Raw genomic sequence first — 21,178 nt, forward strand, 5'->3', positions numbered from 1 at the left:
CCACATGGTGGCCAGTCTGTGTGTCCAGAGAGGCGCTGGTCTGTGTGTGGGCCGACTGGCCAGACAGCTACATATATAAATCAGCAGGGCTTTTTCCTTCGCTCCTGAAGTCACCGCTGACCTCAGTGTGGGGGGGCTGGACGTTTGCAGCCGCAGAGCCACCGACCAGCAGTCCGTCAGTACCACCAGGAGGGTTGTTCGAAGGGCAGAGAGTGTGGTTGCTGTCGTGCCTGATTGATGGCCAGTGGGGTGGGGGCTTTCTTTTCCCCTCCTCTCATGCTGGACACGGAGAGAGAGTGGAGGAAACATCTGTCTTTGTTCAGATAAAACATGGCCGTTACTCACAGATGACCTCCGCGCTCCTGTGGTTGTAGATCTTGACCTCATGTGGATGGGCTGACCATGACCAGCGGTTCCTGGGTTTTAATCTGCAGTCAATCATGTCTTAGAAAATATCACTTGTGCCTCTGATGTTTGTCTGTCTCTCACTCTCTCACTCTCTCACTCTCTCTTTTTTCTGTGAAGAATTTTTACAACTTCCTTGGCCAACCAAACAGCTTGGCCACACTGGACCTTTCCAATACTGACTGTTCACTTGACCTGGTGAGTCATGTTGTTTCATAATCATGGAGATTTGGGTGTTAAAAATTAGATAGATAGATAGATAGATAGATAGATAGATAGATAGATAGATAGATAGATAGATAGATAGATAGATAGATAGATAGATAGATAGATAGATAGATAGATAGATACTTTTTTTATGCAGTGATGTGTCTGTGTAAATTGTGCCTGGGAAAACCCAACACATGGTGAAATTTCACCAACTTAAGATTCTGATATTATTTTAGCAACATCCAGTATCCCGGTAGGATGGTATCCTGGATGTTGCTAGGGGACGGTATCCAGGATGTTGCTAGGATTGTATTAGAATCTTAAGTTGGTGAAATTTCACCAGAGAGGGTTGAAACAGAGCAGTAATCAAGGATTTTTGATTTCACCATGTGATAGGTTTCCCCAGATCCCATTACAATTATGCTTTTGAAATACTGGATTACATGTCTTACTGCCTACAGAAAACGTTTGACAAATTACTTGATGGTTCTACTTGCTGACTGGCCTCTCTGACCTCTATTCACAAGCTTTTCATTACAGTCTGTCGGTGTATGACGGATGCTCGCAATGCTCTATGAGTGTCTTTACTGATGGGTGAATAATAATGAACTCATGAAATCGTTGATATGAATGATCATCACCGAGGATGTCTGTCTGTCCTTCAGGTCTGTTCTGCTCTGCTCAGAGGGTCAGTACAGCACCTCTCGGTGCTCAACATGTCCAAGGGAATCTTCCCCCATAGGTAAGCAACGGAATAGTTTGTATATTAAAAGGAACACGCATACACAACCATATATGATTAAGGACTAGATAATAAACAGCTTATTCATAAATAAATGGTCACCCTTATATATACACACACACATGGAGAAACACAGATGTGCTCATACACAGACACACATGGGGACTTTATTACAGATGTCCTAGTTAATCTCAGTCCTTAAATTTGCCAAATTTGCTCATCTTATTTGCTCTGTCATTCAGATTTGTCTGTGGTGTGTATCCCTTGCCTAATTAAATCGTGTAGTCTCAAACGTCTCCATGTAGGCTTTTCTTTGCTGATCTCGTTTTAGCATTCTGCTGCTACATCTGTTCAATGCTATCTGAATGACACCACCATGGTTATGGTGATGGTACCATCAATATAGAAAGGGTGGGTGTGTTTTTGTCAGAATTGATTGTCACAAATGTTGGATGTATGTACTGGAAGTCAGTCTGGATCCATGTTGAGCTCAGCTCAGTCCTTGTGCTGATGCAGGAAGAGGTCAGCAGGACTGGTGATGCGTGTAGATTCATTCACCCCAGTCCAGTTCCTTTGCCCTCTCTGGTCATCTGCACTCATGTACTGCTGACTCTGCTGTACGACAGAAATGTGCAAACACCATGATGATATCCAGGCTAGCCTTAGATTACATTGAGCCAAATAAGACCTTCCAAGTGCCAGACTCCCTGAGTAATGAGAAAAGTGGTGTGAGTAGAGGTACCTCCAGTAGAGCTCTAGTGGTACCACTCTAAGCCATAAGCCATATCAATTTAAACCACACCAGACTGGTTGAAAGAGCTGGATGGGATGTTTACATATAATGAATATAATGTATATATTATGGCAGACAGATGGCAGGGAATGAGGGAAAGGAGATAAGTCCTCCTGCCTAATATGGCCTAATTGTGGGCTGACCTTTGACACGGTTGCCAAAGTGCTCAATATATTGAATTGGTGTCGGATTCAGCGTGTAAGCGCAGACCGCTATTCTCTTAGTGAAAGTAAACACATGAGTGAGGCTGCTGACCTCATGTGATGATGATTGAAATGACACGGATGGCCGGTCTGTCTGCAAGGCCCTCTAACAGAGCAGGCATGTGATGCTCCTCCTCACACCAGCAGGGTTGGCTGGGTTGGGGTGTGTGTGAAACGTGTAAATGTGTTTACACATGATGTCTATCGTGGTGTGATGGGAGGTGTGGGGGAGGGGAAGACCGGGTTGGTCGGCCATGCATCTTCAAAGAAACCTTGATCAAACAAGACATGTTTTGCAAACCAAACATTGTGAACTCTAAAAATACATATCTTTTTTGGAATCAGGCCACACATAAGTACAGAATGTACACATGTACAGAAGCTGCTTTGAAAATCAGACGAGGCTGCTATATCGACAAATAAATGGAAATGTTTACTCTTCTGACGATGAAAGTTGACTGTTGACTGTTCACAGGAAGGGGAAGGACATTCCTCCTGCATTTAAGCACTTCTTCAGCAGTGCCATGGTCCTGAGCAGTGTCAACGTGTCTGGAACTAAACTACCACCAGAGGCCTTAAAGTGAGTGCAGGGTCCCCTCTCTTCGTCTCTGTTACCTCTGGAAACGTATGCGAGTTCTGAGGAGCCAATTTGGAGTCTTTTGATTACATTGTATTGTGTTCTTATTGTATTACGGTACAATTTCAGTGTGTGTCCTTGAAAAAAACAAAAAGTTTAAAGTTTATAACAAATCTTCAAGTTGTGTATTTCACTGTTAGCTCCATTGTTAAACATCCACTGTAGCTCTGCTATTTGAGCTGTTCAACATTTGGCCGACTAGTTAATCTGTGCCCAGATTTACATTCCTACTTAACGCTTGTTTCTTTTCCAGAGCTCTTCTCCTGGGTCTAGCCAGTAACTCAAATGTCAAAGAGGTTTCATTAGATCTTAGCTGCTGTGAGGTAAGACACTGCCCATTGACACTGCCTATTGATTGTAATCTTTCAAAACCTACCTATGATATTATCAGATTCATATTTGGGATTGCAAAATCAACACATGAATTTCATTTTTGTGTTCAGACTATTGAAGACTAATGGTAATTCTGAATCTATTGAGAGGATGGTGAAAACTGAAAATACCACAGTGAATGGAAATGAATGAATCTGTGACATTACTCTTTGAGCAGAGATGCATCAATAGGCATCAGACAAAAATGTTACAGCTGTAAACCTGTGGATTAAAAGCCTATCAGCATACGTCTTTATTCTGCACTGAAGTAAGATGTATTCAGCTGAGATGCAGTATGTTTATCAGAGGGAAAGCCTAAATGCCTTATGCCAGCGTATTTCCACCCTGTTAATCTGCACGGCCTGCCAATCACACAAACCCTAAGAGATGGTAATTGTTAATTTTAGCCCAGTGGCCCATCTATCAGCATATAGCCTACCCTCTATCATGTAATACTCAGTTAATTTGTCTGTCAGGAAATTCCTTTTGAACTGTCAATTAAACTATCAACCATGTGTTCTATCCGTTAGCCTATGTTCATATTGTAATTACTGTTAGTCTATCAGTGTTAGCTGGACCCATCTGCTGGCGGTGACTCAAATGTGTATAATGAACAAATTTCCAATTTTCTGGTCCGTGTAGATTGAAGGAGGCTTCAAATTCATTATTTCGTAATCCTTATCTCCTATCGCATGTAGAAAGTGGATTGGAAGTATTCTGGAATCAAATCATTTGAGAACCATCCGCATAATGATGTGAAACTTGAAAGCAGTCTGGGTCACGATTCCTCCCAACCACAGTCAGCTATTAGAAATGCAGCACAATTAAATAGCCATGAGTGTACATGTGCAAACAGGCCGAGGGTCATTTTGTTGCGGTTGATGCTGGCCCGTGAGCAATCCTCACCACCCACTGTCCGGCTCTGACTCCCTCACAAAGATATTTGACATTCCTCTGAGACATTTATGCATAATGTCGCCAATGGCTAAGCCAGAGGAGAAAAATTCAATTTATATTCTTTCTCTCTTTCTTTCTCGCTCTCACTCTCTCTCACTCTTTTTGTTTCTCTTTGTCTCACACTCTTTTTTTTCTTTTCTAACACACACACACACACATTCTCACCCGGCTCCACTCTCTCTTCCACAAACATTCACTGACACACACACACACACACACACACACACATTCTCACCCGGCTCCACTCTCTCTTCCACAAACATTCACTGACACACACACACACACACACACACACATTCAATTCAGCCTTCCATCGGCACAGTAATGCTTTCTTTCTAATTTGCTGAAAACTTAATTAGACGCAAATAAGCTTAAAACACCATTAGAAAACGACAGTAAAATTAAATCATTGCAATCAGTGGCCATATTTGGCCAAAGCAAAGCAGTTGGATGAAGCATGTTTGATTGTCTAACAATCTCCGACTGCGCTGCACTGTCTGTGCCTGTGTCTGTCAGTGTGGGTGGGCATATGTCACATGCACATACACATGCATGGCAGTATTTGTTCTTATTTGTATGTGTTTTGATTTGTTTATGTTTTGTGTCTGTGTGTTTTGTTTGTTTGTTTGTTTGTTTGTTTGTTTGTTTGTTTGTGTGTGTGTGTGTTTGTGTATAACTGCTTGCCGTGCTGATCTGTCTCCCCCTCCCCTCTTTCCTCTTAACGCGTTCCTAAGCTTGGCCACTGTGTAAGTAACTCAGCTCTCAAACACCGCAGACCGCTCTGCTCTCCCTCTCTGCCCTTGGCTGTTTCTCTTCTTCACATAATTGAATACCTCATTCAACTGCTCCTTCATTTCTTCCAAATTTGACCCTGGTCATTTCTTCTTTTGGACATCAATAACTGATGAAATAATTCTACTTGTTCAATTATTCAATTACAAAGATTTAGTCTTTTGGACAGAAATTCCTGAATGAATACATTCTGCTTGTATAATTATTAAATTACATTTCTACATATTCCTAGGCTAATTCGGGGTATAACCTGTTTAAAGGTTTGCACCAATTCACTCCTGGCCAAGAGGAGGATAGACGCTATAGTTCAGATCACATGCACTTTGCCGGTTATACTTCACGGAATCTCACAGAATGCACTGCACCCCTGTCCTGTGTCCACAGGCAATATTTATTTGTTTGAGTGAATTTGTTGGTGTGACTATTTCTGTGTGCACAAGACTTGTGATGTTCTTCGGTTCTGCCCTGGTGCCTGGGCGCTGCAGTGATGTGTTGTCATATGTGGTCATGTGGTTCCCCCTTGCACAGCTGAGGTCAGGAGGCTCTCAGATCCTGGAGGGCTGCATCGCTGAGATCCCCAACATCTCCAGCCTGGATATCTCCGATAATGGTGAGCGGGCCAATCAGAAGCCAGCCCTGTGTGATTGACTGACATATCGCTCAACCAATAACGTGATTGATAAATGATTAATCTTCTCTCTTGTAAACCAATAGGACTTGACTCTGATATGGCCACCTTGTTAGTGTGGTTGGCCAAGAACCGGTCAATTCGTCATCTCTCTTTAGGAAAGAATTTCAACAACATCAAGTCAAAGTGAGTACTAAGAATGTAGGAAAGTCTATGACCTTATAAATGCACCTTAGTGGCATTGTTTATTATTGTGATTTTTATCTTTTTTATCAAGCAGTTAGCTGTCAATAATGCTTTTATTAAGGGGGCTAATTCTTTTTTAATTCTAGTTTTTTTGCCCAAAGCTTGTTTACTGTAAGATAAAGTACTAATACCATACCAAAGACCCTGCTGGCCTTGATGGAGTCTGTGCTATCTCACCTATGTGTAGAAACCTGGCTGCTGTCCTGGACAACCTAGTGCACATGATCCAGGAGGAGGAATCGGTGAGATGCGTCTTTCACATGCCATTTGCTCAGCCTTAGGCCATTTTCATGTGACCAATACATGACATGTTTATCCTTTCTGCCTAAAGGCAGTGGTACAGTGACGGCAACCTTGTGGCTGTCGTGGTGTGAAGGGAAGTCAAAGGGATATATTATGCTGTAAATGTGTTTACAGTACTGTATTAAAACACAGGAGACAGGTTCTTGTAATGGGGAGGGGGCATAGCTGAAATGCTGTGATAAGGATTTTATATGATTAAGGCCATAACGCCTGGGTGTTGCACCTAAACATTAATTTGAATTGGGTCTGTGTATCTGAAGAGTATTCTGAAGCCTACATTTGAGTGAAATTACCACCAGGACACACATGGCTACCTCCTGCGCCCTCATGTATTTTGATTTAAATTCATGCACATTACTATCTCTGTGGAACGAACAATACATGGTTTCAGTATGGGAGCAGACATACAGGATTTTGTGCTTTCCTCTGGCCAGGCACATAGATTATTGCACATCCTGCTTTAGATTTAACAGCTAGAGATATATCTAAATCTTTTTTTCATACAATTTGTTTTTATATATGCTAATGCTAGTATAGCAGTTAATGTTTATCTGTTTGTTTTTATGGTGTTCATGCCTCATGTCTGTTGTGTTAAATTGTGTGTTTGATGTGAACTGCTGCAAAACAACAATTTACCCTCCGGGATGAATGAAGTATCTATTTATCTTTATCTTTTTGTCTGTCTACCTGTTTGTCAGTTGATCGTCGGTCTCTCTCTCTCTCTCTCTCTCTCTCTCTCTCTATCTACTTATGATTGAGTAATTCTCTCCATCCATCCCCAATATAAATCTAATCAGGCTGTTAGATTTGGTTTAAGCCCAGAAATATTCAATGTCAGTACAGCAGTGTAAGGTTAAAGTAGGTCAATGAAGAATGTTCCATCTCTGTTCCACTAGCAGATCTTGCTCTGCATACACAGGGTATTTGGGCATTGCGACACCAGTAGTAGTTGTAGTTGTGACCGTTATTGTAGCAGTGCTACTTAAATCATAATCTCTTTTACTTTGAGCCAAAAAGGCAAACCTCATTCATAAGCTGAATTCCTGCTGGCAAATACCTTCTGAAAGGCAGATTGGGTAGCTCTGTCTTTATTCCTGAGACTTTAAACGCACTGGTGCTGTAACAGCCTTGCCCTACGCTCACCTCACACATACAGATGCTCATCTGCTCAGCTCGCAGGTATTTCTGCTTCACAAAGGCTCAGTTGGCTGCTATTCGGGTGTCCTGGAAATCCTGAAATGTTAGAATCTTGACAAAAATAATCCTGTCAGTCTTTAGGCCCCAGGAGGAAGAGATAGAAAGAAAGAAAGAAAGAGAGAGAGAGAGAGAGGAGGAGGGAGAGAGCGAGCATGTGGAGAGGAGGGGAAGGGGAGGAAGTGGAGTCTTAGTGTGGGAGACGGTGAAGAGAATAAATGTTAGCTTCACTATGTTGAATACCTCAGCTTATCTCTAGAAAAATGTGGAATTTCATTTCTGTGGAATCTAAAACTTATATATTGTCATACCAACTACATCATGCCCTTGTGTATCTGTGTTTCCATGGAAGTGCAAGTTAGGGGCTCCAGAGTCCTTATCCTTTATCTACATTTAAACACAATTGTTCTTTTTACTGAACATTGAAATGGGAGCACTAAAGTTTCTTTCCTGAGGAATAACCTTTAATTGCTTCCGTTGAATTAACGTGAATCGTGTTTTTACAGCCGCTAACGTCCCTGTCCCTTGCGGACTCCAAGCTGAAGACAGACTTGACCATTGTGCTGAATGCACTGGGCAGCAACACCTCACTGACACGGGTGGACATCAGTGGTAATGGCATGGGGGACATGGGTGCCAAGATGCTGGCTAAAGCGCTACAGATAAACAGCAAGCTTAGGTGAGATTTCCCCTATTTGAATATTTTGATAACCAAGAGTATACTGTGGTGAGAAGATCTGCTCAAGTTATTTCAAGTGAACTAAATGTTGGAAGTCTACTAGATTGTGTGATACACAGGGGCCGTCATAACATGGATAAATAGAGCTTTTGAGTGGATGCATTAATAATGAAGGGTATCATTTGTTAAACATCACAAAGGTTCATAATGTGTCGGCTTGCTTTTAAGTAATATGGTGATGGCTGCATGTATTGTTAATGAACATTTTGCTCTTCAAGGACTATCATCTGGGACAGGAACAATATCAGCCCACAGGGCCTGCAGGATGTGGCAGCTGCACTGGAAAAGTAAGTGTGTGTGTGTGTGTGTGTGTGTGTGTGTGTGTGTGTGTGTGAATATAGGATCTGATGCCTAATCATCAATGCTTTCATTCTGATCACATAATCAGGTGGAAGACTAGCAGAATGCCTGAGAGGCTAAAGATGGCTTAATGTTTAATCAAGAGGTCGAGCTCTTCATTAGATTCATTAGTAGATGATGTATCAGTTGCAGTTGTTCAGTGGGGGAAAATGTAATACGATTTTCAAGTGCAATTCACAATTGTTCTTTTTGTTTTCTTTTTTTGTTTTGTTTTGGAAGTTTTATCTGAATAAGTAGGCTCAGTTCTCAAGGACATGCTCAGTGTATCCAATTTTTAGAACACATGGATTTGAAGGATGTCCTGTTCTTAGATTTTTGTTGTGTCCAGAATAAAATGCATATGGTTTACAGTTTACAGATGTTTTATACCTTAGGGCCTACTAGTAAGTCATATCAGGGACTCGGTGCTAAGGATCCATCAAGACTGATGTCTTGTCCACTCTATTGTGCTTTCCATGTTTTACCTCAACTTTGCTTATTGGGGGCAGAAAATGCCTGGGATATAGAAATTAGAGGAGTCTCATTAAAATGAGACATTTAATAGGAAATCATCCTGTGCATATAGTTTTAGATATGCATTTGAAATGCTAGTGGATTATTTGTTGTCTGGTGTTTATGGCTTACATGACTTACTAGCAAACATCACAATATATTTGACCTTATTTGATTTATTTTACTGCTTGTTTACATTCTGACATATTCTAGTTTCTCTGCATGTTTACATTTTGACATATTCTAGTTTGTGTGTGTGTGTGTGTGTGTGTGTGTGTGTGTGTGTGTGTGTGTGTGTGTGTGTGTGTAAAAGAGATTGAGAGTGATGGCTAGCAGGGAGAGGGTTGAAAGCGAACCTCTGAAGATTTGGCTCTTTGTGATTCCGATTGAAGCAACTGAGGCCAAAAATATATATAAAATAGTGAGTCAAACAAATAAATAAATAAAAACATCAAATGGAGAAAGAGCAAAGGAGGTGAAGGAAAGCAGGACCTCTCCTATGGGACACCAGGGTTCTCTTTCTGTTGGGTTTTCACTCACAGAGTATGACAACTACAAGAGATTTATGAGATGGCCAGAGAAGTTAGGGTGTGTGTGTGTGTGTGTGAGCACGTTCGTTTGTGTGTGTTGAGTTTTCATGTGCACTAGACACATGTTTGAAGACGATATTCAGAAGAAGTGGAAGTAAAAAACTGCCTGTTTGTGTGCCAGTCTCTGGGTCTCTCTGTGCCCAGCCAGTGGAGTGGTTGGTGGGGTGGTATGGATGTGGAGTGCCAGGCTGCCGTGGTGGTACAGTCAGGAGACTGGGGCGAGGCGAGGGAACCCTGGGGACAGGAGACAGGGGGAGGGGAGGAGAAGAGAGGGGATGGGTAGGGTGCGGTGGGGTGGGGGATGGGCCTTCAGGGATTGCCATCGGCCAGGCTGCTGCTGAGGACTCTTCCTCCATCTGTACTGAAACTGGAGAGATTGTTCCGTCAGTCAGCAGAGAGTACAGGAAGCCAAACCTTAGCATTTTTTCCATGTTGTCTATGTGTCCAGCTCACTGTTCTCTCACCTATATGTTGTATATGTTAATATTCATAATGGCGCTAAATCCAAGTTAAGCCAGACTTATCTTTGGGATTAACCTTTCCCACATCATGGCTTAGGCATGCTTACTTTTAGTAATTATTAGTGGGGATTCATGACTGTGTAATTGCAGATTGGTGACACTTATACTCAAGTATAATATGTGTAGGATAGCTGGTTTAATTTCCAACCGTTGGATAGGGGCTTGTCCTCAGAACACTCAAGGTCAAAGGTCAGTGTGGGTGGGATGAAAACAGTGCATCATTGTGTCCTAACTGCTGGTGCTGCTGCTGGTGGTGCTGTGATAAGGCCGTTAATGGGGCCCTGGGTGTGTCTCAGGTGAGGGGGTGCCGAGCGAGCCTCTTCATCAGCCGCTCCCTGCTTGTCCGCCCCCAGAGCTCATGAATGTGGATGAGTCCGGCTGGCGGGTGGCGGGGTGGGGAGACGCCTCATTTTCACAGGGTCACCTGCGCCTCTAATGATGTCAAGTCCAGACAGTTAGGCTGTGAAATGGGTTCGTTTCATTTCTGATCTGGCCGCTCCGCCGCCGCTGAGATGGATCTGATGAGTTTTTTTTTTTGTTAGAGGAGCTCATCTGATTTTTCACTGAGAGATGACTGTTGTCTGTCAAATAGTATTCATAATGAGTCAAAAATAGAAGAAAAGACAGAAGAAATGAAGAGGGGAGATAAAGAAAGGGTTGAATACGGTCTTGTGTTGCTCTCCTGGCCTGGTCCTGGTCTAATTAATCACAGATTATTCAGTGAATTCATTAAGCTGTGAATGTCCATCAGATGGCAAAAATCACTTATTCACTCTCCTCCATGCAGCTCATGAAGTTGTGTTAGTTAGTCGATCTCTAGGGTTTGTCTGTACTCTGTATTGTTAACGTGATGCCTGTGGGGATGTGTCATGAGAGAGAGAGAGGTCTAGCCCTGCCGACTGTGGTCTGACAGGAATGCACTGCTGCCCCCTACAGGAACTTCACCATCCGCTTCATGCCCATCCCCATTATCGACGCGTCCCAGGCGCTCAAAGCCAGCCCAGAGAAGACGGAGGATGCCCTGCTCAAGGTGTGGCACCTCAACATCTCACCCAGGCCTTTCAGCAAGAAGGACATGACCATTTATGTGTTCAAATGTATCTGTGAAAGCACTCAGTTACTACTAACCTTTCTTGTCCTGTAACTAGCTATTCTATACCAGACAGTATGCAAGCCAGTTCATATCTATCCATGTCTGACCAGGGTATCACATCCTAAAATGAAAATGTTTTGTCTTCCCCATCTTGAAACAGATTGAGCATTACCTGTACAGAAACCATGAAACCCGGAAATACCTCCAAGAACAAGCTTACAGGTTGCAGCAGGGCATAGTCACGACAACCACGCAGCAGGTTATAATTATAATAATAATAATAATAATTCATATTATTATATGTATTATTATTGTCTGGATCACAGAACAATTGTTTGTTTCATGACACATGCTAGAATGTATAAGAATTCCTCATATGAATTGGTAGCACAGGGTGTTAAGTAGTGTGTATATATACTCTTTTGATCCCGTGAGGGAAATTTGGTGTTGATAAATGACGCAGCTTTATGAGCAGATTTACTGGGCAACCATACAACTGGTTACATGTGACTGGATGATCATGATTATTTGCCTACTGATGATAAAAGCACTCGAAACTTGATGTCCAACAATACTCAGGAATATTTCTAAGCAACATTGCTCAAAAGCCAACTGCCTTGTGTATCATTAGCTTAAACAAAAGCAAGACTGTACTTCAGCAGCAAGCTGCTGCAAGCAACCATGCACAGAATCAACCTTCTCTCTTTCTCTCTCTCTCTCTCTCTTGCTCTCATTCTCTCTCTCTCCTTCAGATGATTGACCAGATTTGTGTGAAAGTCCAAGACCACCTCAACTCATTAAGGAATTCTGCTGAGACAGACACGGTCATGGAGGATATCAAGACCGCAGAGAACCTGATGAAGGATGCCAGAAACTCTAAAACAGTAAGGAGGAAATCTGACCAGTTACAAGTGTATACATGTCAGAATCCATGATGTGTCTTGGTACACCTATAAACACTGGTCTTCTTCCATTTCCTTTCCTTTGCCCTTGTGTCATATGCTGTATTATCTTTACATATAAATGTTGGTGATATTTAATGATGTATCAATCACATAACAGTCTCAGTACATAACATCTATGTGATGTAGTCAAATGTTGTGATGCTATGCTTTTGTGATTTTTTGACCCTCTGTTCCTGCTCAATGTATTCCAGTTGAAGTGGCAACAATGATTGTAGTGTTGTCTCTGGGGTTTGCATCTGCATGTACGCCATCGCTCAAATCAAAGCCTTTTCTTCCGCACCGCCAGCTCCTGCCCAACCTGTACCAGCTGGGGGCGATCTCCAGAGAGGAGCTGAACGGCTCGTCAGTGGGGCCCATCCAGGAGAAGCTGGACTCCATGGCGGGGGAGGTGGCCCGGGTCATGGATGAACAGCTACAGGTACCGATGGCATTCAGACACAGAGGAGGCCATGGGGAGTCAGTGGGGGAGAGGGAGTAGTGAATATGGTGGATTGTGGTAGTGGTGGATGGGGGTATTTTATCACCTTACTTCTATAAATCGAATTCTCAAATCTCATGACATCTTTACGATCCCACGTCCTTGTGTACAGACAATAATTGAATTTCAATCACATCGTTTCGCTGATCGTTATTTAACCCTGGGTGGCGTTTTTTTCGAGTTGGATGATCTACAGTCTTTTGGGGAAATGGCCTGGGAATGGACTCGAATTGTTGCACAATTGCATCAGCCCTGGATGCCTGTGCAATTCATCTCTGTCAGATTGGCTGGCTGAATAAAACTCCCAACTATATCTCCCTCCAAGCTGTCAGACCCTGTTTTCAAACGCTTTCTCTGGAGAAAAGGAGAGAGGGAGAGAAGGAGAGCGAGAAAGCATGGGCTTGAGAGCAAGAGGGGTAGGGAGAGGGATAAAGAGAGAGAGAGAGAGAGAGAGCAAGCAAGGCAGGAGAAGACGCTGTATGGGGCAAACCTTCAATGCCCTGCCAAGCAAACATTTTCAAACTGACCTCACAACACAGCCAGACTCAGTAAATATGTACAGTGTGTAAATTGCTGGCCTGTGTGTGTGTGTATGTGTAGCTGTTGGCCGTGAGGGGCTGTCCGTCATCCTCTCCGTGAGGCGTTAATGAGCCGTGAGGGAGAGAGAAGGAGGAGGCCGGTGTGGTGTGTTGTGTTGTGTTGCGGAGCGGAGCAGAGTGGCCGCTCTGGTGGTGGAGAGCGATGTCCACTGCTCCAGTCTCCCTTGTTTGCGGCGCCAGTGCCACAGACTGCAGGGGAGCACAGACAGGCCACTGTGTGCCGTAGCCCCGGCCAGACAAACGCGCCTTTCACAGGCTCACCCAGAGAGAGCTGGCCAGGGAGGAAATGCCCCCTCCCCTCCCAGAGGCTGATGGGAAGGAGTGCAGCTCAGCATTCCTGAAAACCGCCGGCTCATACGCTGACTGCAAATAGAAGGCATCTCATTTCTTTTTTTAGATTTAGAGCATTTAGAATCTGCATATTTATATCTGCATATTACAGTTTGGTACAGACTGTAATAATCATTTGAAAGTGTTGTTCAGAACCAGCAGCATATTGCTCGCAGGGTGCCACTCTGTCTGGCTGTTTAAATATTTTAATCATCAGCTGCAATTTTTCTTTTCAAAGAGCAGGTAATTACAAATATGTGTTTCAGCGTGCTGTTGTGTGTGTGTGTGTGGAGGGAATGGGGGGGTTGTGTTTGTGTGGGGGGGAGTGTGTGTTACCAGCAGTGAGGGTAGCTTTGTTTGCTCTTGATCTCCACACAGTGGGCTTGTTTACGGCTGAGGGCCTCAGGTGTATAAATAAGCCGCCTCTCATCCAGCGAGCCTGGCTAGACACATTGATCTGTGAGGATATCAGACAATGCAGAGGGCTCACTGGAGTGGTTTCACTAGGTGTCGCAAGCAGAGAGCGTAATATCAAATGCTCTCAATCACACACATCACCAAGCTGGGCTGTGCATTAAGTCTCTGGCATCGGTATGTAGTTACAAACACCTCATCTGTAGGCTACACTCTACAAAACAGTTTAAATAAGGTGTCACCAGTGCTAAGCTGGTAAATCTTTCCATCTTAGCTTTCTTTTGTTATTTTTTTGGCCTTTTGTTTTATGCCTTGAAATTGATAGGACAGTGAAGTGAGTGGGAGAGAGAGATGGAGTGGGATCGGGAGACCCAGATGTGATATAGGTGCTGTAGCCAGGCATCGGGAGACCCAGATGTGGTAGAGGTGCTGTAGCCAGGGATTGGGAGACCCAGATGTGATATAGGTGCTGTAGCCAGGGATTGGGAGAGCCAGATGTGGTAGAGGTGCTGTAGCCAGGGATTGGGAGACCCAGATGTGATATAGGTGCTGTAGCCAGGGATCGGGAGAGCCAGATGTGGTTGAGGTGTAGCCAGGGATCAGGAGACCCAGATGTGGTAGAGGTGCTGTAGCCAGGGATTGGGAGAGCCAGATGTGGTAGAGGTGCTGTAGCCAGGGATTGGGAGACCCAGATGTGATATAGGTGCTGTAGCCAGGGATCGGGAGAGCCAGATGTGGTTGAGGTGTAGCCAGGGATCAGGAGACCCAGATGTGGTAGAGGTGCTGTAGCCAGGGATTGGGAGACCCAGATGTGGTAGAGGTGCTGTAGCCAGGTGCACCACAGCGCCCCCCCAAGCTTCAGTGTTTCTTTATTTACTCAGTCATGTTTTAGACAACAAAGCATTTAGTGTGAAAATTATTTTGAAATATTTTAGTTGAATAATATTTTTTAGAATTACAGGACCCCCCAGACCCATACTGTATGTATATTCATGCACACAAGTACCTGATGCTGGAGTCCTGACGTAAACATGGTTTGGTTTTCAGAGTTTGCTGGAGTCGATGGTGGACGCAGCAGAGGGTCTGTGTCCGCACGTAATGCGGAAGGCCAACCTGCGGCAGGACCTGATGAAGGCCAGCATGGGCAAGATGGTGGTGCCCCGCAGCTTCGTCAAGAACACCCTGCTGGAGCAGTCAGGCATCGACATCATCAACAAGATCAGGTGGGTAGTCCAGTTTGTAATACTGTTTGTAAAACATGTAGTGAAATGGCATTTAGCTGCTCAACTTTCCTGTGCAGAGGTGTCTTTTATAAGGATAAAGAAAGAAAGATTTAGAAATAATTTAATAAATAAGATTGAGAGAGAAGGGGGGTAAAAAGTAAAGTGTAGTATGTTTTATGTGTGTTCAGGATGCGGGTGGCTTGAGGAAAGAAACTCCTCCTCAGTCTTTCTGTTTTAGCCATGTGAGAACAGAGACGTCTGCCTGACCTCAGTGGTCTAAACAGTCCATGGTCAGGGTGTGAAATGTCTTTTAGAATATTTTGGGCCCTTGTTCGTGCTATTCTGGTATAGATATTCTGCAGGGTAAGGAGAAATGCTCTGATGGGCATTTCAGTCATAGGATTATGTTTATTAATGTGCAATGTCCATGTCAAATAAACAAAAAATTAATACATGCATAACATACATACATACAGTACAAATGAATGTATGCAGTGTTTCCCATAAATTGACTTATTTGTGGTGGCCCACCACAATATCAACATTGACCACCACACAATGAGTTTCCAGGTTGTACTAAATTGTGCTTAAATCTGGTTAGCATCATAACCACGCTGCACTAATTTGTTAAAAACTGTTGCATTCAAGTTAATTCTGCAAACCTACCACCACAAATAGAATTTAATCCTGTGGGAAACACTGATGTGTATGTGTGTATTTGTGTATGTGCGTACATACAGTACACATATACACATACACAAGCAAGCCAAATAAGCCAGATGTTGTCTGCTGTGTCTGCAGTGAGGTGAAGCTGAGCCTGGCCTCCTTCCTCTCCGACCGCATTGTGGATGAGATACTTGAGGCCCTCTCTGGTTCCCAGCACACACTGGTAAGGACGTAGTTAATCCCCTACCTATAGCACAAGGAATTATAACACCTCTCCTGTGTAAAGCCTATATAAGTTATATAGTCTATCATCTTTTTGGAATGCATGTCAAACTTGATATAGACTCTATGTTCTATGTTTCTAATACAATATTCAGTATGAATAAGCTATCCCCCCTCCGTAGGCTGAACACTTGTCCAGGAAAGGGCAGGCACTGACGCGCCAGGGCTCTCTGGATCTGGATGTGCCTGAGGAGAGGGTCTCCAAACGGGGCACCATGGAGCTCATGGAGGGGGAGAGGCTGGATGATCTCGAGACTTGCATGGTGAGTGTCTTCTCCTCGAGAGTCGTCCTTCTTGAAAGCAAGATGGATATATAGATCGAAAGGGCTCTCTTTCATAGTATACGCAACGAAAATGGCTCTTCTGCGTAAGAGATTGAAGAGAATTCATTTTGAAATGTTGTCCAGCTCTGCTCTGGGTTAATCGTGCATGGGAGCACTGATGAGTTACATAATTCCATGTTGGCTACATTATAAAGTTTGACAGAGGAAGGAACTATCATTCACATTATTATATGAGTGGAATGAATCTGTAGCTTCATTGAATTGTGTATATCAGGGAAGGGAGTCAGCAACCATGTGTGTTTAGATATTTAGAAGTGTTTATCCTGTGATGGACAGTGAGTTCTGTCCCCTCTGGCCTGTGGGAGGGTGATGAGTTCATCCCGTAATGAATGTTGATGTGTTATAGTCTCACACACCCGGCCTCAGAATAGAGAAAACATGACGAGGACAAGTGCACCCGTAGGATGGTAGATGGTGTTCGCTCTCTCACCATGTAAAAGCCTTGTGTTGCTTCTTTGGATGTGATTGATGTACAGGGCTGTGTGCTGTGGGTGGACCAAGCATTTAAAGTCATTTAATTTGCTCAAATCTCAGATCATGTTTTCTTCATTTGCAGTGGAATTTGCACTATTTTTATTATATTTTCAGTGGAAAGACTAACATGATCGCCATCGTATCTAAGTGCTGTGGAGGTAGTCCTAAAAAAATTAAAATTGTCATGAGGCTTTAAGACCAACAGTACCAGACCATGTAATAGTGTGGTGTGACAGAAATGATTTTCCATTCTGGGCACCATGTTTGTTTACGATTGCATTTTCATTTGTTATTGGTGGACGGAAGTGTCCTGTTGCTGTGAACCACTTTTATGAAGCCATCAGCAAACACTTTATGTGACACGGTGCTGAAAGCCGTTAAAGAAAAAAGCAGCCATGGCCATAATTTCTTCTCTCAAAGGCAACAGAGCAAAGTTAGGTCTGCTGTGCCTTGTGGATGTCTCTGTCACACAGATGCCTTTTAAAAGTGGTCTTATAACTCTTTCTACTTTCTTTCTTTCTTTCTTTCTTTCTTTCTTTCTTGAATTTCTCCTTGGGGATCAATAAAGTATCTATCTATCTATATCTCTCTCTCTCTCTCTATCTCTCTCTATCTTCTTTCTTTCTATCTTTCTCCCTCTATGGTTCTTTCTCTGTCTGGGACTGGACTAGCAGTAGATGTTGCCAGGTCTCATTAATCCTCTCTTCTCATGCTCCGTTCTTTCTGCCTCATCTCTCTCTCTCTCTGCCATTTGCCTTCTCTGTTCCATTCTTTTGCGTCATTGGAGACTCTGTGCTGTACCAGTGTAAGTATCGCTTTTTCTGTCTTTCCCTCTCTCCTGCCTTTTGTTCCCTTTTTTATTATCTCACTCCTCCTTCTCGCTTCTCTCTTTCGGTTCCTCTTCAGGTCCTTTTTTCTTCTCTCTGTCCTTTTCTCTCTCATGCTCTTCTCTCTGCACCTCTGCCAGTCAGTGGTCACTGCCACGGTCATTATCACAGAGGACCACAGCTGTCCAGACCCACAGTCTCAATCTCACTGTGGGCAGTTCAGTTCAGTCCCCCCAAAACAGATGGACATTTCTGGCCCCATGCCACCTCTGTGAATTGATTTCAGAAGAGCTCATCTTCTGATGGGCTGCCTGCCTGTGTGTTGTTTTTTGCTCCCTCCTTCCCCTCCCTGTGATGGATGAGAGCCCCCCAAGACGCCGGCCTGTGTTTGCTGCCACTGCCTTACATGGGAACCAAAGACATGCATTCCACCTGTCACCTGGTCATGTCATGCACCTATGAGCCAAACCCAGTGCCCACACTAACCCAACTGAGAATGGAAGTTAACGCTAACCGTGTAGCTCCAGTGCCAACCCTTCGCTGCTGATCCATGTTTTCCTGTTGTATGTAATGCTGCTTGTCATTCTGGGACTTTGTCCATGTTTGTAGCCCTGTTCCATCAGCGTGAATCCCTGCCTGTCCTCTGCAGTTGCTCCTTCTCCTTGTCCAGTCCATTTTGTAAAGTAGTGACGTATTTAACGTGACCCAGAGTTAAGTGCAGAGGACAGGTAGCTGACAGTGTCTTGGCAGGAGTCCATAATATCATCTCTCTCTCTCGACTGCTTGAGCATAAACATCCCCCCACACTGGGTTCCATCAGCCAAGTGGACAGAGAGCTGCAGGTAGAGCTCTTCTGGGTGGGCTCGGAGGGCTTGTAGTGTGATGGCATGCTGAGCATCCATGGTTACCGATTGCGGCAGGATGGTTTGTTTGAGGTGTCACTAATAGGGCTTCACGGCCAATCTCCTTGAGTGCTCACACACACACACCACACACAACACACACCAAACACACACACATACACACACACAGAGCATGAAACACACAAGGACTCACGCGCGCTCTCTGCATGAAAAGAGGCTCGTCTCAATCCCTCGGCCACTTGACAGCAGGTCATTCGGCTGCCGGGTGAAGCTCTGCTCAGCTGATAAAACGCTATCTGCTGAGAGGGACGGTGATGGACAGGGATAATGGGCCTGCTCCTGTAGAGCAGAGAACACTCTCTCTCTCTCTCTCTCTCTCTCTCTCTCTCTCTCTCTCTCTCTCTCTCTCTCTCTCTCTCTCTCTCTCTCTCTCTCTCTCTCTCTCTCTCTCTCTCTCTCTCTCTCTCTCTCTCTCTCTCTCTCTCTGCACTGAATAGATTGAATTTACCTTTTTAAGACATTCATGATTACTCTGGTTTTGCAGAGGTAGTAGTGTAGAAAATGAACAATTTATTTTTGTTAAAGGATTCAAGATTATCATATTTATCAGGTTAAAAGCTTTCATCAGATTTGGATAGGTTCAGTTTCACTTCCGAATTTTAAGTCTGTAATGCAAAGACCAGATATCTGATTTGATTTTCAGTGTAGTCATGCCATTTTGAAAAACATGGGAGCATCTGAGTTACTAAGGGCTTTCATCTGTTTTCGAGGCATTGATAAAAAAAAATTGAAAGATTGTCAGTGAAAAGGATCGTCATTGGTTAATCTTTGCTTCTAATCCACAGATGACCCCCAAGTCCAAGAGGAAGAGCATTCACAGCAGAATGCTGCGGCCTGTCTCTCGTGCCTTTGGTGAGTGAGTGAGAATTCACATGGAGATACTGAGATCTCACAGGGGCTGATATGTAATCCTGAAAAGAGTCCTCTTCAGGGGGGAGCCTTTAACACAGTGGTAGCGTCGGTGTCCCAAACCACAATCGGGTCTAGAGCCCATAGGGACTCCGGTTCAAATCCAGCCTTAGGTAATTTCCTGTTCCCACTCCTCACCTCTCTCTGATGTTCACCATCCTGTCAATTAAGGCTAAAAAAGCTCCAAAATGTATTTTTTCTTTTAAATATTTCTAAAAAGTGTCCCCTTCCTTGTCCATCCATCAAGTCTCAGCAGTACAATTGTAGCATATTGTAAATGTAGTAATGTAAGTAAATGTAGTTTAGTGTAAATGTAAAGTGTAAATGTAGTTTAGTTTAGTAGCAGTAGTTGCTAGAGTTTTTCCTTTACAGACTGTTGATGCACTAAAGTTCTAAAATTCTCTTTGCTCTCCCTGTGCATCCCTCTTCTCATCCAGAAATGGAGTTTGACCTGGACAAGGCTCTGGAGGAAGTGCCCGTCCACGTGGATAACCACCACCAGGCTGCCCCCTCTAAGCTGGAGAAGAAGCCGCCGGGGTCCATGGGGGAGCTGCCCTCGGATGAGGCCAAGAAGCTGCAGCACTTCACCAAGCTGCGGCCCAAGAGGAACAAGAAGACCCACTCCAGCAAGGTCCCGGTGGGTGTCTGGCCCGTGCCTTCTCTCTCTCTCCCTTCTCGCTGCTGACTGACCAGTTTCGCTGAGTTTCACTGGTGTCCGGTTCAATTAGACTAATCAGCAGTAGCCCAGATTCACTCAAGCCTTCATGTTGGTTCAGCTCACTCACACTCGCCTTGTTTGAGCTGTGAGCCAACACCGTTCACGGCCTAATTGATTCATGTGTGTGTGGACAGTGATATGGGGAAAACACAGCAACCATAGATTGTAAATGAATGATTTCAACTGTTTACTGTGAGTACTTCTAGTCATTTACAGTTTTGTGATGACTGAATCACTCTGTCTTTTTCTTTTTGCCTTTTCTGTTTGTCTATTTGTCTGATTTGTGTCGTCACGTTTGAATGCATCCTCGTGAAGGCCTTTGAGGCCATGTTGAAGAGAATCTTCTTGTTGTTTTCGCAGCAAATCGCCACTGCTCCTCCCCAGGAGGGCGAGCAGAACGGCCTGATGGGACGGGTGGACGAGGGAGTGGACGAGTTCTTCTCCAGGAAAGTCAGCAAAATGGACAATAAGTGAGCGGTTTGGCTGCCATTTTCATTTCCTGTCTAATTGTACAATGCGTGTCCCCACCACCACCTCCACCTCCCCCTCTCTGTGGTTACCGAACCTCGTTTTTTGTAATTATGTCAATTATGTCATTTAGTTTTTCATCTGTGTACAGCATATGGCAGAGTCTCTTGGATTACCCTTGTGGTGCTATGCCAGACAAGTGGAGTTACAAGCCATGCTCACTCAATTGATTTGAGATAAACTGTTTTTGACCATTTTAATCACTCTGACGTGTTGTGACA

At 43.9% G+C, this 21,178-nt stretch overlaps 1 protein-coding gene across 6 annotated transcripts in view; it reads left to right on the forward strand.

Moving 5' to 3' along the window:
* LOC125296055 (F-actin-uncapping protein LRRC16A-like) overlaps positions 1–21,178 on the forward strand; it is a 61,905-nt gene that overhangs the window by 32,805 nt on the left and 7,922 nt on the right. For 4 of the 6 annotated variants that reach the window (XM_048245703.1, XM_048245708.1, XM_048245704.1 and 1 more), the window contains 20 exons: positions 526–603; positions 1,281–1,357; positions 2,829–2,933; positions 3,244–3,313; positions 5,054–5,065; positions 5,640–5,721; positions 5,826–5,925; positions 6,173–6,227; positions 7,989–8,161; positions 8,440–8,508; positions 11,121–11,214; positions 11,438–11,536; positions 12,030–12,161; positions 12,529–12,660; positions 15,111–15,286; positions 16,088–16,175; positions 16,357–16,497; positions 19,588–19,654; positions 20,149–20,348; positions 20,790–20,899. In XM_048245703.1, coding sequence (XP_048101660.1) covers positions 526–603; positions 1,281–1,357; positions 2,829–2,933; positions 3,244–3,313; positions 5,054–5,065; positions 5,640–5,721; positions 5,826–5,925; positions 6,173–6,227; positions 7,989–8,161; positions 8,440–8,508; positions 11,121–11,214; positions 11,438–11,536; positions 12,030–12,161; positions 12,529–12,660; positions 15,111–15,286; positions 16,088–16,175; positions 16,357–16,497; positions 19,588–19,654; positions 20,149–20,348; positions 20,790–20,899 — 2,060 coding nt within the window. The remainder of the gene's footprint in view (positions 1–525; positions 604–1,280; positions 1,358–2,828; positions 2,934–3,243; positions 3,314–5,053; positions 5,066–5,639; positions 5,722–5,825; positions 5,926–6,172; positions 6,228–7,988; positions 8,162–8,439; positions 8,509–11,120; positions 11,215–11,437; positions 11,537–12,029; positions 12,162–12,528; positions 12,661–15,110; positions 15,287–16,087; positions 16,176–16,356; positions 16,498–19,587; positions 19,655–20,148; positions 20,349–20,789; positions 20,900–21,178) is intronic. The other 2 variants (XM_048245705.1, XM_048245707.1) reach the window with 1 other exon arrangement.

Source organism: Alosa alosa, chromosome 6, assembly GCF_017589495.1.
Source record: "Alosa alosa isolate M-15738 ecotype Scorff River chromosome 6, AALO_Geno_1.1, whole genome shotgun sequence".
NCBI lineage: Eukaryota > Metazoa > Chordata > Actinopteri > Clupeiformes > Clupeidae > Alosa > Alosa alosa.